Below are 16050 nucleotides of genomic sequence, written 5' to 3'. Positions count from 1 at the left end.
CCTCCTCATGTGCTTCCTCTTCCTTCTTTTCTTTCTCTTCTTCCTCCTTGTTCTCATTGTCTTTCTATGTTCCTCACCCTCTTCATCCCGTTCGTCCTCCTTCTGCCGTCCTCTGCTTCATCCTGTTTGTCTTCCTTCTTTTTCTCCTCCTCCTGTTTGTCCTCCTCTTAATTCTCTGTCACGGGATGATCACAAGCTGGTTGGTTGGGTGCCTGGGACTCAGTGATAGAGAAAGGGATTCCCCGTTTAGAAATGGGTTGCCATATGCCCTTTTCTCATGTCAGCGTGGGAAAAACGACAGGCTGCCATTGGGGGTTTTAAAGGGTTTGTGGGTTGGAGAGAGCAGGAGAACGAGCTCATGCCACTGGGCATCTGGTGGGTACCTGCCCATTATTAAAGCATTGTTATTTAAGCGCTGTTAGTTTTGGGTGTGTAGGGCAGGTGGAAGAGCCAGGCAACTCGGTGAGGTTCACGCCATTCCCGTAGAATTTTATGTGTTGTATCAAGGCAGAAAACCTCTGCCCCACAGGAGGGGAAGGGGGCATTTGTCATTTCCTCCACAAATTAGCCCTTGGAGGAGAAGAGGGAAGAAGTGCTGCTTGATTTTCTAGATGGTGCTCTGTGTGCTGCTGCGCCTCCCTGGGTTGTGACGGGGTCATCACAACCTGGTTGGCCGGGTGCCTGGGACCTTCAAGGCCCGTAAGGAAGGAAGAAGTCAGCCTGGCGCCCAGGCACCTTGAGGCAGATAGGGAGGGGGAGAAGAAGTCTGCCTGGTGCACAGGACCTTCAGGGCCTGTTGAGGAGGGGAAGGGGGACTGCTAGGTGACCAGCACGGTCACAGAGCATGGCCGTTTGCCTCATGAAATGGCCTTCGTTATGCTAACCATATTACCAGGAGTCAGGAGCAGGGGTTACCGGTCACAAGTTCAATTGTTAATCGCCTTTCTTAAGTACTTGGACAGCAGCAACGCAGGGCCCAAATACCAGGTTAGGCTCCAGGCCACTGCTGTTATCCTGGTTCTCCCAGGCAAGGCACAAGCAGAGATGTATCCCTGCCTGCATCTTCTCTGAAGGGAGTGCAGCAGCTCTTGCCCATTCCCAAGGCACTGGGTGGCTGCAGCCCATACAGCATCGGAGTCAGTATAAGCTGTGCTGGCTCCAGCTTCAAAGGCTCGGGTGATGGCCGGGGACTCAGCTCATTGGGCGGAACCTTTTATTTCCTCAGTTAACTCTGCTTTTCCATCCGCAGAAATGGCTGTGGCTTTACCGAACCAAAGACCATTTTTCAAGTGGGCACTTCTGTCTGTGAACCACACTCTGAAAGTATGACTGGGGTCGAAAGAGGGAGCATCTTGCATAGGAGAGGATGGTGCATCGCTCTCATATTCTTGCGGCAGTCCTATTTGAGGTATGGTTTCAGTGGGAGCCCTTTGTGAACAATCATTTCCTGGGAGGACAGCGCGATGATGGAGGTAAAGGGTCCACTGCTGAACGGTGGGCTTCTGGGCCAACCCCAGGGGCAATTCTTGGCCTTGGAGGATAATTGTCAGAATGGGGAGAGGGATGTTGTCACGAAAAGTTTGCAACTGGCCCGTGCCGTCCGAGGAGAGAGGCTAGGACACAAAGTTTAGAATTGCAAGAGGCATTCTCAATTCATGCACATGAGGTGTCCCAGTCAAATTGGGGCACCCCCAATGTGGTTTTACACCTGGTTCTTACGCTATTTCAAGAATTCAGGTACAACATGATTTGACCAATGGCTACTGAACACACCCATATACTGTTGTTTTGCAAAGCAACTCTAAATCTATCGCATCATCATCCACCTGCTTCTTCCTCAATCGAGACATCCCTGAAGTCGGTCTCGCTGCAGTTCCTTATCTCTGATGCCAGATCATGGGAGGGTTTCCCAGAGGTGTCGGAGGGGCTGGGATGCTGGCGTCATCTGGGCAGTCCAGGGATACCCTTTCTTCTTCAGGGTGGGGGCTCTCCTTCTCCTCCACGCAATGAGCTGGGGTCCTTCAGTCATGCTGACGGAACCATGGCTGTGCAGTACACAATGTCGACTAGATACATCTTAAGAAAGGTCATACAATTTCATACTCTAAAGACTATTTTGTACAATAGTTAGGCAATGAGATTTCCCTAACAGTCCCTCCTTTTCTTTTGACCATCAGGGACACACTACACTATTCATTAAGTCGTAAGTCGAGTTCATAAGGTAACACAACAGTGTAAACACACATGTATAATTACAAAGCAAAACAGGAGAGTGGATACACAACCCAAATCCTTTTAGTTCACAGTCCTCCACCTAAGCCTGGGAGCCAAGAGGTTAGCCACCCAAATAGATTTAGGGGAGATCCCTGCCTTACTTCATGTAATATTTTTAAATGAGTCTTTATCTTGTTTCTGTCAGTTTCCGTTTTCTGGTCTTGATTTACATAAAACTCCAGCAGCTGTTAGGCAATAATGCACATACTCTGTCCTGGACTTCTAAAAGGTGGTCTAGGGCTAATCGAGTCTATGTTACCACTGGTGATAATAATTTGCTTTCTTCCTGTAGGGCTGTAATACTACCTGCGCTTTCATTAGTGGCTTTTTCTAATTCTCTTGACGCATTTGCAGTAGCTGGCTGGGGCAGTGACAGGCCCGGGGCTGACAGGCGGTGACCCCGACCGGTGATAGCTCTCCCCTCGGGGTGCTTGGCGTTAGGAAGAAGATGGCGGGGCCGCCTCGGTCACGTTAGGTGGGCCTTTAGTCATAATGCGCTGGGTCGCATGAGGAGGGGGGTGTGGGTGGGCGCGGTGTGCCATTGTGCATGCGCAGTGATGTGCTAGCCACGCCCCGTGCAGTTGTCGGCCGGGAAACCCCTCTGCGGAATGTTGAGGCAGGGGCTCATAGCGAGCGTCAGGCCTGGAAGCGCTGTGTGCGAGGGAGGGAGCGGAGGACAAGCCGGGGGCTGCAGGGTCCTCTCCCTGTTGTCTGCCTGGGCTGCGAGGAGAAGCTCAAGCTCAGCCTGTGTTGCTTGCTCCGACCCCCTCGGTGGGCCCTTCCCCGAGCCGCCGTGGGCCCTAACGGGCGCAGAGGTCGCAACGCCATCTGCCGTGGTAGACGCCGTCGCGGAGCGGGCACCGCCTGGCCCTGACCATGTCTTGTGTCCACTACAAGTTCTTCTCCAAGTTGAGCTATGACACAGTCACCTTTGGCGGCCTCCACATCTCCCTGTGCGACCTCAAGCGCCGGATCATGGGCCGTGAAAAGCTGAAGGCGGCCAACTGCGACCTGCAGATCACCAACGCCCAGACCAAAGAAGGTGCGTGGAGGCAGCGGGCGTGGGGCCTTGGGGACCGTGCGGCTGGCATCGTCGCAGATGGCCCCACGGCGGCCGTGGCCTGCGGGACCCACACTTTGTGGCTCGTCCCCACGTAGCGTGTCTCAGCCTGGGACCCATCCCGCCGGCGTGCAGGGGGACCAGGAGGGCAAGCGGCACCGGGGTTTAAGTGGGCCGGGAAGCCATAATGCGATTCGGCCACGATCGGTAGCTGTGACTTGTGTTGGGGGCCTCACAGAGCTGTTCTTTCATAGTTGCTGTTCTTTCGTAGTTGCTGTTCTGACAACAACCTTCAGATCTGTGTTTTAGAGGCGGAGCTAGGCGGCGAAGAATGTGTGGTTGATGTGCGACATGTAGTGCTTACAAACGTTTTGGTTTCCTGGAATTCTTCTAGGTAGAATGATAAGGAAATGTGGGAGGATAACTTGTAATAACAAACTTGCCAGATTTCTTTGAAATCTGGTGGAGGAAGCTGAAAGTGATAGAAATGGAACAGATGGCTAATTGGAAGACAAAAAGTGGGTTTGGTGACTTAATTTTGTCTTCGACTTGTTTTACTCCACTACATTGGAAAACTGGTTTTGTGGCTGTTACAGAAACTGCTCCCTGCCACGTTTTGGATCAAGAGTGAATCTGTGACTTATAAGCTATACAGAGCCTTTAAAGCCTTGAGGACACTTGCCCATGAGTGTTCTCTGTATCTAAATTATGCTTTGGAATTTCTTGTTAATATACCTTCTTTTCTACACCAAAGACATTGCCATTCAGATGCTACTGAGCATCATTTTCATCATCCCTTTCTACCCGTGTCTTTTTCTCCTGCTACTACGTGTTAACCACATCAGGGCAGTACTGAAGTTTTATGGCAGAACATTTATGGTCAATATACATAAGAAATGTTCTTAGAGAAGGCATATATTCTTTTAAATCTAGTAAATGGTGCTTGATTCTCGGAGGTGATAATGGTTTTGTATTACTTAGTATGACATTTCAGTTTGGTAGTCTGCCATCTTGGTGAGTTTGAATGGGATTAAATACCTTGGGTTGTGACTTTTCGGAAACAAAAAGACTTGTCAAGTGTTTTCATTCCTTAAACATGAAATTTCTTGTCTTTTTCCTCTGGTTCTGTGACACTCTTACAACCGTCTTTTCTTTAAAATGTGTACAGGTGGTTTTTTCCTCTTCCTGTGTGATGTATTAAAGCTTAAACAGGATAATATGTATGCTGTGGGGACCGTAACTTCAGCCCTAGCCTTTAGAGTGGTCGGACCGAAAGCTCGCTGCGTATCTACAGACATTAAAACTATTTTCAGGAGAATGGTTGCGAAGAGACTTCACAGCACAATGTTAGGGGTCTTAGGGATGCCATTGGATTGCATGACATGCGTAGGTAGTGATATGTTTCAGAAGTCTTGAGTTTCTCTAGTAGCATTGAATACAATTGTCAAGAGCTTTTGAACAGTGTTTAATTGGCTTGAAGGGCTTTGCTGCAGAGGGTCTCTGAATTTTGTCTTCAGATGCTGATGTCCTTTCAGCTTCACAAATGCTAGCGGGCTGAATGGCCAACTGGCTGACGTCACTCCTGTAATAGCTGGGTCTGTGTCAAACACAGCCTTAAAACCAGAATGGTGGATGGTAATAAACTGTGATGGAGACCAATTATTATCACCAGAAGGAGAAATGTTTCAAAATAGGCCAAACATGTGGATTCTGTTATAGCAGAAACTGTTATCAAGTCATATAGCATTCTGTTATAAAGTTTTAGAACAAAAACTTATGCTCGTAAGTATGTTCCCCCCCAAAGTGTTACTCTATATCCATAATACCAGTTTTACAAAGTCTGTTGCTTTGTTTTCATACGTAATCAGAATCCACTGAAGGAAAAGTATCTGCCTCACTAGGTTCTGTTAAATGTGGTGTTGCCTAAAGGTGAAGTTAAAGCAGGAGTCTCTTCCCTGCTTTAAAGAGCATCCCTCTTGTTTGACAGTGACAAGATCCTCCTCTAGGCAGGTTGTGTTGCCCTTTGGCCGTTGTAAAATGAGTATAAAATCTTACACTGCGTATATGAGTGACACTGATGCTTATTGAAGCTTTCCTAAGGGTGTTTTCCGTGTGAAAAGGCAAAAATCCCCCAGTGGTTTTCAGAGCAAAGCTAGAGAATACATTTCAGTGCCGTGTATATGTATGCCCAATTTCTGGTTTCTCTGCGTGACCGTGAATTTCAGTTTTTGTTAAGCAGATGTAGATGCTTAAACTCACCTTCAGAAGATAAAGGGAAACACTAGACCCGGATATTCTGCCTAAATGGGATGTTTGGCATTCTTGCACGTGGACATAAAGTATTGGGGTTTTATAACATTGCCTGTGCAGGAGTCCTGACTAAAGGCTGAAATGATCGTGGAAAGAACAAAGTGAACCTTGAGTGAAGGTGGCCTACTTGTTCAGATTTTGCCGAGCACTCTAAGCTTTTACAGTTCAGTAATTGTTACTTTTCATCATGGCAATCTAGTAATAGAAGCAATGCTAATATAAGCTAAAAGGAAACTGGATTTTAAATACCAATGGAAAAAACTGATGTGATGGACTCTCTTTAAGATGCTGGGGAGGCAAAATGGATGGTTGGGACCTATTTTAAAAGGTGCGGGGGGGTGTGGGGGGGTGTCCTCTTCCATGCTTACTGCAGAGGCAAGTTCTATAAAGGCAGAATTCCCTTCAAAAAGCCTATACTCGAGAATGATGCATTTAAACTTGCCTCCTTTTAATTTGATCTGGATTTCTTGACCTGTCTTTTACAATAGATGTTCTCACAATATAGTGGAAGAACTGCAAACTCCAGAACTCAGGTTTCTTGAGTACTCTTGCCTGCCCTGTAACATTCTGTCTCCAAACACTTGGAGAATGTGCTATTCTGCTTTTCTGCTATTCTGCTTATCAGGCAAAATTAAAACCCAAACAAAACAAACATGAGACTCTGGACTGGTCTTAATCTGGTGATTTGTGGTCTGGACCAGAAGGAATACTCCGTATGACTCCGTTCAGCAGGTAGAAACAGCTGCTTTCGGCTTCCAGAACTGCAGCTGGCGTGATCTACCATTGTTTGTCTGGGCGTCAGTGCTGTTTCCATTGAAATGCAAAGCACTGAGCAGCTGAGAAGTGTGGTTGTTGATGGATTAAGCCCCAAGAAATAGGCAGCCATGGCAGGCTCTCTTCTGTGTTCTGTCAGTCTGGAGCACTAGCAGCACAGGTGAAGCGTTTTCAGTTAAGAGCTATGAAAGCGACGGCGCAGAGTTTTCGTGCTTTAGCTAAGTGCCTGGTTTGCTGCAGGGCAAGCTAGGCAGGCTTTAGAATCTGGTTTATGCAGGTGAGACTTTGCTGTGGTTTGTTTTTCTCCAGAGGTCTATTGGTTTTGTAGCCTAACGGAAGCCAAAGCAACCTAAGCTAGATGAGGAAAGAACCTCGTGCATTAGCAGACTCTCCTTTAGTGACCTTTGAGACCATTTTGCTGTTGGCATTCAAACTATTTTAAAAAATGAGGGAGATTTTGCTGCTTGTGTTTGATTCTCAAACCTGAATTTATGTTGGTTTATGTCTGTCTTTATGTTGTTTTCAGAATACACAGATGATCATGCCCTGATTCCTAAGAACTCATCGGTAATTGTTAGAAGAATCCCTGTGGGAGGAGTTAAAGCTACCAGCAAAACCTTTGTTCTGTAAGTATCCATAAAGCATTGTATTCTTTGTTAGGGGTTTCAGTGTGTTGACTTTTTTTACAGATACTAGTTTACAGAGGCATTCCGCTTGTATCTTTCTTGTTAAAGCTGCTGTTAAGTTTTGTTGTCAGGGGGTAGATTTTAGCGCATCTGTCCCAAAGTAGACTTACATTTTTTGGCCTGCTGGGGCACCGGGTTTGAACTCCAACAATGGTAACTTGTAAGATGATTCTGTGGGGTTTGTTCCTGGGGTTGACTGTTCTGAGATCCAAGTTGTAGATCCTGTTCCCTCTAGGTGGAGAGATTCCTTATTATATGTGTTTGCTTTTATTGCTTTTATAGTAAAGAGAGATACGCACTGTAGTGTAAACTTGTAATTTGTTCCCGTCTCAGAAGAGTCTGATTCTGAGTGTTTAACTATTTCTTGTATTTGGGGGAGGGGGGCGGGATATGGCAGGTATTCTTACGCCCCAAATCTGGGGGTTCTGCATACTAGCTATAGAGGAAAGACCAAGGGTTGCCAGCTGGCCAGCCAGGCAAACAAGAACTTCCATTCAAAAGTGATTCCTATTCGTTTCCTAAAGACAGTGCCTGTTTCAGGCAAGAGAAGAACAACAATATCCTAAAGTGTATTGCCTTTTGTGCGAGCACGATGAAGGAACAGTTAATCCTTTCCAAACTTGAAACTCAGTAAGCAGTTCCGCACGTTCCTAAATGTTACTGGTTGTCTTTCTTTGTCTGTTTTTACCCTAAGCTGGTATCTGTGCTCCAGGTTTTAATTCTGTGTTCCTAAGATTTACGGAGGACAGAGAATCGGGTGTACTGATTAAAATTACAGCTCTTCAAATGCATGTCATGTATGTATTCATACAGTCCCGTTCTGTATCAGCTACATTAGCATTGTTTGAATGGCCATGTTTTCCAGCCGCCTTAAAGGTACGCCTCTCCACCACAATCAGTAGCTATTATTAGCTTGTGGTTTTGCCATGTCTTTCTAACGTTGGTTCTCATAAATCAAGTAGACTGATGAGTTACAGTGTGTCTTGAAGAAACACTGCAGCAGCGTGCTGGTGCCCATGAAGCATTTGCAAGCAAAAACCCCTGATTTTATGTGGCTCTGCATGTAAACTTTGGGCATATTACTGCAGTAGCTGCTGCAGTGCTTTCAGGCACTGCCTAGTAATTCGGGACGCCACAGCGTTGTGCTTATAAACGTGGCCTTGTTTGGGGGAGGTTAATCGAAATACGGATGCTTAGTGCTGTCTTGTCAGTGCATCCTCCCTTACTGGTTGGATGTCACCCTCTCCTGCTATTGTAACGCTGCCCTAAAACGAGAGGATAGGTGCTGCTAGCCTCAAAGATTAAATAAGTAGCTGGATGTGGGGGTAAGGAAGGAATGGCACTGCTGTTCTAACGTTGAAAATTAACCAGGCAGATTAGCTTTCTATTCCTTCAGCTGGAAACATTGCAGAAACGACTGGTAGAGTGGTTAACGTTTGGGAATGATGAATGTGTGCTGTAATGGTGGCGAGGCCTTCAAAATGCGTTACTCGCCTTGGAGTATGTTCTTCAGGGTCAGTGGATGAAGAAACCCTTGTGTGGCAATCTAAAGTATCTCCTCGAACTTGCTCATCTTCAGGAGGTACATGGCTCTAACTGCGAGCCCGGTGGTGGTCTAGCAGTGGCAGGAAGCATGAGCCTTTCTATTTGGACATCAGTTCCACAGCAGCCTTTGAATTGCCTCTGCTCATGGGACACTTTGGATGATGTGTGAATGGTTTGTTAACGATATCAGTGGTTGCATGTCTGATTCCTGATGAGCAGCATGCAGATACAGATCAAGGAGTATGTGGAAGCTCAGCAAGGTTTCAAATGTAATAAGTATTTCCTAAGATATTGTAGCATTTTCAAGATTTTCTTAAAGCAAATTCTGGCAATTAAGACCTTTTTTTTTTTTTGTCACAGGGCTCCTAAAGCACACAAAACCCTAGGAACTGCTTTCAGGTGACATTTCTACTACTATTTTTAGTCAATGTAGCATATGTAACCCATGTAGTATTTTGGCACTTTCATGGCTAAGTAAACTAGCGCTTCAAAGGGTCTCGACTACCGCTGTTCTTTCTTAGAAACTAAAGTACTCTCTCTGGTAGCTATTTGTAAGACTAGGGCGGGATATAGGGATTGGCTAAAGTTTCCTTCATTATCTTGAGGGTTGAGCATTTAAGAACACAAAACTTAACGCAGCAGAGACAAAATGTCTGAAGACTTCCTCTTGCACTGTTGTGTTCTCGATCTCTAAGTCTTCGAGTGATTTCAGACAAAGTAGACGTGGGATTTGGGGGGTGGGGGGGTGGTGTTTAATGCATTGAATGTGATCAAAAGAGAGAGACGAGTTTATGTATAGGAAGAAATTTCCACATTCACTAGACTATCAGAACATAATGTTTTGATGTTCAGGTTTTATAATGTGTTTTCACTGCTTGATGTTGGGTACAAGTGCTTTAAGTTCTCATCTCCTTGATTTCTTCTTCTAGAAGTCGAACTGAGCCAGTGAGTGGAACACCAAAAGCGGTATGTAAAAACACCATCTCAGACTTTTTTCTCCACACTGCACTTAATTGTCAACAATGTAGCCTTGTATTAATTTTCCAAACATTAACTTAATATATTTTCCAGTAAACCATAGTATATGTTGTGAATACCATGTATTGGATTCAGCATAGTAATAACTGAGTCATGCCATTGTTTGCACAGTTCTAATGTGAATCTTGCTATTTGTGCCTAGTAATGCATTGTGTTTCACATTGAATATGCCAGAATATTTCCTGAATGACTGTGTACTGTGCAGGTAATGTATGATAATTTTTAGATCGTGTAGGCTCAAGGTTTGCACAGTTGAACATGGTGCCATGTTCTACAGCTGTCTGTCGACAGCTAGTAATCTGGATGTTTGTACAGGTTGTTGTGTGCTTTTTGTTTCTTGCAATAAAAGTTGTTTGGAGTGTATTTTTTGCCATTTTCACATTCTGCTTTTTCTTCACTGGAACGGTGTGAGGCATTACACTAACCCTGGATCATTGGATCTGATCACTTGATAAGGTGTTAGGGTAACTTAATCTAGAAATTCATGAACTCTGGGTCTGTGTTGTGTGAAGAATACAGCCTCTGATGCTCGTGGAATGGTAGGCAATCAACTTAAAATTGAAAACTTTTTGTAGGTAGGTCTAAAACCACTACGTCTAAATCTGACATCCATAATTCTATCACTGATTGGTTCAAATTCCTTTTTGGACATGAATGCCTCTCATTGTGATTTTGAGTTAGTTTAACTGGCCCAGTGACCCTAGCAGTTAAAGTAATGCATTTATGTAAACCACGTTTAGAGTATTTGGTCTAATTCTGATGGGGTTTTATTTCCTGAAAACAGTTGTTTTCCTCTTTGCTTACTAGCATGTGTATAAACACAACTCTCATGTTCAAACATTATTATTATTATTATTACTATTATTGTTGTTGTTGATGTTGTTGTTCTTGTTATAAACATTAGCCTCGTGTGCTCCCTGGCATGTCTGTTTTTTTAATACACGTATTTCTGTAGGTATTTCAAAGCAGAACCTGGATCTTACTGTGGTGGGAATAAATCACTGGAAAGCTTGCCAATTATTGTTGAACAGTAAGGCAGCAAAATGCAGTTTAGTTAAGGTATTTTTAAAAAGGCTGCACAAAAGCTGATACTTTAACTCTTCCTTCATTGTCTTGCTGTTATGTTAGCTGTTGTTGTTGTACACTTCCAAATTTGTGCTGCTGGCCTACTGTTACTACAGCCAAGGCAAGAAAGGGGATCCTTTTTGGTTTAGCATTACTATGTCAGTAACTGCAAGGATCTCTAGTTGGTATTTGTCCTTGGAGGCTGCAGAAATGCAGAGAGTCATGCCCATCGTTTTAGCGCTGTTGAGCACAACTGGGATCCTTCCTGGCTGAATTTTTAGTTTAGCCAAGCTGTCGGGTTTTAGGAAACCACTGTAATTTAAATGTAGCACCCCAGCAGTGAAATTAGCCTTTTCGTCCTCTGTTCTGTCCCCTTTCCCACTTGCTTTGTGTTAGTTTCTGTTTAGTCTTCTGTTTGAAATGGGAGTTAATACATTGACTGTCGAGTCTGGGGTTTTGGGTTTATTTTTTGGTGTGTGGGGTTTTTTCCCCCCCAGTTCTTCTGCAGTATTACCTTAGGGCTGTATACACGTTTCATGGAGATGTTGTTTCTACTTGACTGACTGGAGGGACTGGCAGGAAATACTCCAGTAGACATTTAAAGGGAAAAAAAAAAGGCACAAGAATGTCGGGTGATTGGAAGGTGGCCGTTGGGCAAACGTACTAAATAGTACATTAATTATCTATTTGCTGCTTTTGATAGCTGTTTAGTAGAAAGGAGTGCTATCACCTCCGTTAAGAAATGAGACTGTTGCCTGCAGGCCATATAATAACCGCTTCCTAAAAACCAGAAGAACTAATTAATAGTTTATTAACTGCTCTGTTTCAGTTACTGGTCAATATTAGACTGTTTAATGCTAGACTCCAGTCGAGAGCTTTCCTCATTTCTTGTTTGCTGCTGAAAAAGCACCACGTGACAGTGGTTGTGCCTGCCAGGAGAGAACATAGGCCTGTTTTCCCACAAGTAAAGAAGAGTGGCATGCGGAGCTGTTCAGTTTACATGGTGAAATTTTTTCCATGTTTTTGAACAACTTCAGACATCGTAAGCAGTGATTCCGGTGTCTTTCTGATAATGTTTTACTAGTGTAAGCTGAAGTGCTGTTGGTGGCACAATGTAATTCAATATGCTGGAAAAGGAACAAGAGAAGAGTTACCCTTTTCACTTGTGGCAAAACTGCCCTTCGGTATTAGTTCTCACTAGACACTGCAGTCCATTACTAACCCGTGGCCTGAGGACTTCATTCCTGCAAGCTGTTCCAGTAGGCAGCAGGGAGGGAGGAGTGTGGCTGCAATGGAGAAAAAAATGACAGGATTGTGCTCTGAGTCCATGTTTTCATCATCCTTAGAAATTGCTTTTGGACTGGTAGCAAGGAGAATAATATTAAATTCTCACAGTTCCATAACCAATTTGGAGAGTATGGCCTGTGGTCTAATAAAATACAAGAAATCAGGTTTTATAGGCTACTCTGTCGTGGTAAACACCTTTATTTCAATACTTTGAGCAGTTTCTTTTTTTTCTAGACAAAGTGGTGGGTTACTGCTATGGCTGATGTTTTGGGTTGGCATTTTTATTGGGGTTTTGTGGGGTATGGTGAGTTTGGCGTTTCTAAACTTACTGACAGGAGGGGCAGAGTTCGTGTTTCAGGGCTGATATGCCTGTGCTTCATTTTCACCGGCAACTAGACTGTGTTCATAAAAAGCATAACCATGTGCCTTTATAAATGAGGAGACGTTCACTGATTAATTTCCAAACTACCCTGAAAATAAGTTTCCTGTAGTGATGCTTCCTTCTCAAATAAACTTAAATTTTTTTTCAAATCCTTTTTTTTGCTGAAAATTGGCAGCTGCCTTAGCCCTTTGACTTCTAAGCAGTTGTAAGCATTTGACAAGGGTCCCTCTCTGAGATACTCTGGAGCAGTAAGTTGATCTCCAGCAGGTTTGGTTATTGTTGTTTCTCCTCATTAACCACATAGGCACTCTTAAGCTGTCATAGGTTTGGACTTTGTTTTGAACAAATACAAATTACACTAGGTTGGAAATGCCTCTTTCCGTGACACTCAGAGGATATAGTGCAGACTTTCAGGCTACAGTAGAGGTTAACTATTGCTATGTTTTGATTGTAGAACTTGAACGTGTGTTTAATTTTTTCTGAACAGATTGATGACTCTTCCGCACCGATTCCTCTGGCCCAGCTTATTAAGGTATCTCGAGAGTCTTGTCAAATACTTTAAAAAAAAAAGGGTTTGCTTCGTCTTTTTAAATCTCATACTGTGATCTGTAGCTGGATAACTGTTGTAATGTGAGCAAAGCTTGAATGTAGTTTTTAAGAAGTTAAAGTATTTCTTTTAACTTTAAAGTGTGTGTGTATTTTGATACTATCCTGTGAAGAGTAGTCGCCAGTTTGGGAAGATAGAAGGGGAGTACCTTAGCAGCCTCAACGTAATGTTGCAGTATTACTCGTCTTCAAGGCACAAAGAAGCAGCACTTCAGAAGCTGTTTACCATTTTTCATACCTTTCGTTAATTTTGCACTGGAAACTCACACAATTTTCACAGAAGAGTTTAGTTGGCTCTAAGTTACGGACATTTCAGGGGGTTTGCAGCAGCCAAATTAGAGGCGTTTCTGGAACGTGGACAATTGCATGGCTATTTTTCAATTTCTAGTCATTATAGTTATAGATCCATTCTTTGAATGCTGCACGATTTCATAAATCAGAGTAGCTAGAGAGTGGACAACACAATAGACTTTGTTTGAACGCAGGCTGTGTCAATTGTGTAAATATACCTAACTGTTTATAGGACTAGACCAAGGGGTACGTGTGGCATATTAGCAGATGTGACCTTCTGAAACTGTTGTAATGCCATGTTTTGCCATGGAGCTGCCTGCATTTTTTGCTCAACAATGTGTAACTTTCTCTGGGAAAGCACTAGTGGTTGCACTTTGTGAAAAGGCACAGTGCTAGCCAATGAAATGACTAGTCTTTAAAGTTACAAAGATGAGAGAAGGCAGGGCCTAATGCAGAGGAGCTAGTTCTTTGTTCTGAAAAGAAAGGCTGGAGTTCATTTCCGAGAAGGAGAAAGCTCTTCCCACTGCTACCTTCTTCCATCTCTCACTGCAGAAATTAAGTTGGGTCCATTTGGCAAAAAAAAACAACAAACCAAACACAAACAAGAAAATTCCTTGGGAAGGTAGCCAGCAAAAGAAATTGGTCTCCATTAGTGCTGTCCCTAAACGTGTCCTTGTTTCCGTAAACTCCTGTGAAGTTTTACTCTAAAATGTGGAAAACTGTCCAAGTGGTGTACACATGTAAGCTTTCGAGAAAATTTAAGTATATCAGAAAAATGCAGGGACATAGCATAAAGCAGCTCCAGACTGTTACTTCCTCTAACCTCTTTTGTGCAGACGGGCTTAGCATGGAGGCAATGTGTTGTGAAAAGTTTTCTTTTTGACTCTTACTATGTATTAAATGCCATCTTTGACTTTTGCTCTATTCCTGGGAACGTTTTGTGGGGTCTGGATGTGTTTTGTAAACCGTTTGGGTTCACACAAACTAGTCAAGTATCTGTAAAGTTTTCTGTAAACGTTAACGGAAGCGCTCTCAGAGATGTCGATCTGGACAATGTTACTGTCTGTATGAAACACCCATTTAATAAAATGTTGAAAGTAGTTGGTTGCTTTTGTGAATGCATGCATAGAAGAAGAAAAACATGAGTGGTTGGTCGGAATGATAGGTGCTTGAAAGTCCACATCATTTACAGTCACTCCCTTAGAGCCTGCTTGTACCTGGACTAGTGTGTGATAAAAACATTTGAACAAATACTACTTAAAAACAATCAGCTGCCGTCAATAATTGGAAGATCTAGTTCTGCATAAGGTTTGGATTACAATTTGTACGTTAAAAGGACACAGTCAGCTGGAAAAAACTGCAGGTTCTGCTTACTGTAGTTTAATCATTTAGCATAGAAAAGTTAGAGAAGAATCTTTTGTCTTGCTGAGGGGTTATAAAAAGTTTGATTCCTTCTAAGGCTTCTGTGTCTGAAGCTGGCTTTCAGCAAGGAGAAACAACCTCTCCGGCTCTTCAGTTGTGTGTCCTTTTAATGCTGCAAAATGTAACTAGTGATATTTGCATACATCTTTCTCAATTAAATGTACAGTGGACATCTCCTTCAAATAGTCTGGAGCTTAAAAATCAGTTTAAAGGCAGTGGATAGTCTAATTTTTTCTACACATAGCTTCAGTCCACTTGGAAGAAAATGGGATCGATTAGACAGGTCTTTAGGTAAGGTCCAAACAGAGCCTAAGCAGCTGTTTTCATGCGACCTCAGCGAGCGTTGTGCTGCTCTTTACAGGACTGGGTGAGTGGTGCTGTCTTTGGCTGTGTGGGCTTAAATGTGGTTCTAATGTGTGCATCCAATAATTACCTCTTAAACAGACCACCAATCTGGCTGAAGCCAATGCTTCCGAAGAAGACAAGATAAAAGCTATGATGATGCAGTCTTGCTGTGGATATGATCCAACCAGGTAAGTGCTGATAATGTCAAATCTGTTCTTTGAAGCTGATGGGAAAATGGTAGAGATGTTTGTTTTAACACAAGAGACACATGCATATCTTCTTCTTTTTCTCCCCAAAAACGTTTAGTTACATGAAGAAACCCTTGGGTCCACCTCCACCGTCATATACTTGCTTTCGTTGTGGAAACCCTGGCCACTATATAAAGGACTGCCCGACAAATGGGGTAAGATTGTGGGGGACTTCTGGTCTTAGTTTTGTTTTTTTTTTTACCTTGGCAGTTAGGTAACAAATACATGACCACGCATATGAAGAGTTGTTTCTCTTGGGGTGAAATGCACTTTATATGGCAATGTTGCAAAGCCCTTCAAAATTCAAGGGAGACCTGGAATTACAAATGTGAAATTTTCTTTTTTCTAGGTCATAGACATTAAATATGTCCATAGATCTTTCTCTGTGAACTTTCATGCATATTTTTATGTATTTCAATATTACTGGGAATTTTTGTGGTTTTAACTGTGGTTTTAATGACAGTTCACCATTTTCTGTATTTTGTATAAAACCAAGATGTTTCTGTTGACCCCATCTATTGAATATTTGCGTGTGTTAACTGCACGAGTCTCTGGTTGAGCTGAGGGATATTTCACCCTGGAGGAACCTGAAGTTAAGCCAAAGAATGTCGACTGAGTTCAAAACACTGCTCCAGCCTTTGGAACATGCTGACGATACTCATTTAGGAAAATCAGTATTTCAGCTGAGCAACCCTTACGCTAGGCAAAAGGAGAGGA

At 43.4% G+C, this 16050-nt stretch overlaps 1 protein-coding gene across 1 annotated transcript; it reads left to right on the top strand.

Annotated features, from left to right (window-relative positions):
- Positions 1–3150: 3150 nt before the first annotated feature.
- Positions 3151–15689, top strand: LOC132320045 (E3 ubiquitin-protein ligase RBBP6-like). Its single transcript, XM_059832148.1, has 6 exons — positions 3151–3316; positions 6945–7044; positions 9579–9615; positions 12909–12953; positions 15185–15273; positions 15683–15689. Exons 1-6 carry the CDS (start codon positions 3151–3153, stop codon positions 15687–15689), a joined length of 444 nt encoding a protein of 147 aa, XP_059688131.1.
- Positions 15690–16050: the final 361 nt, after the last annotated feature.

Source organism: Gavia stellata, chromosome 33 (genome assembly GCF_030936135.1).
Source record: "Gavia stellata isolate bGavSte3 chromosome 33, bGavSte3.hap2, whole genome shotgun sequence".
NCBI classification, from domain to species: domain Eukaryota; kingdom Metazoa; phylum Chordata; class Aves; order Gaviiformes; family Gaviidae; genus Gavia; species Gavia stellata.
The sequence above is the reverse complement of the archived record's forward strand: the minus strand, read 5'-3'. Positions and strand labels throughout refer to the sequence as shown.

What these genes read in the sequence shown, in the direction of transcription:
- LOC132320045 (XM_059832148.1), top strand. Translation starts at nt 3,151, where the DNA reads ATGTCTTGTGTCCACTACAAGTTCTTCTCCAAGTTGAGCTATGACACA. An exon ending in TGAGTGGAACACCAAAAGCG is followed by an intron (nt 9,616 to 12,908) that starts GTATGTAAAAAC and finishes TTTTCTGAACAG; the next exon opens with ATTGATGACTCTTCCGCACC. An exon ending in CTCTGGCCCAGCTTATTAAG is followed by an intron (nt 12,954 to 15,184) that starts GTATCTCGAGAG and finishes CCTCTTAAACAG; the next exon opens with ACCACCAATCTGGCTGAAGC.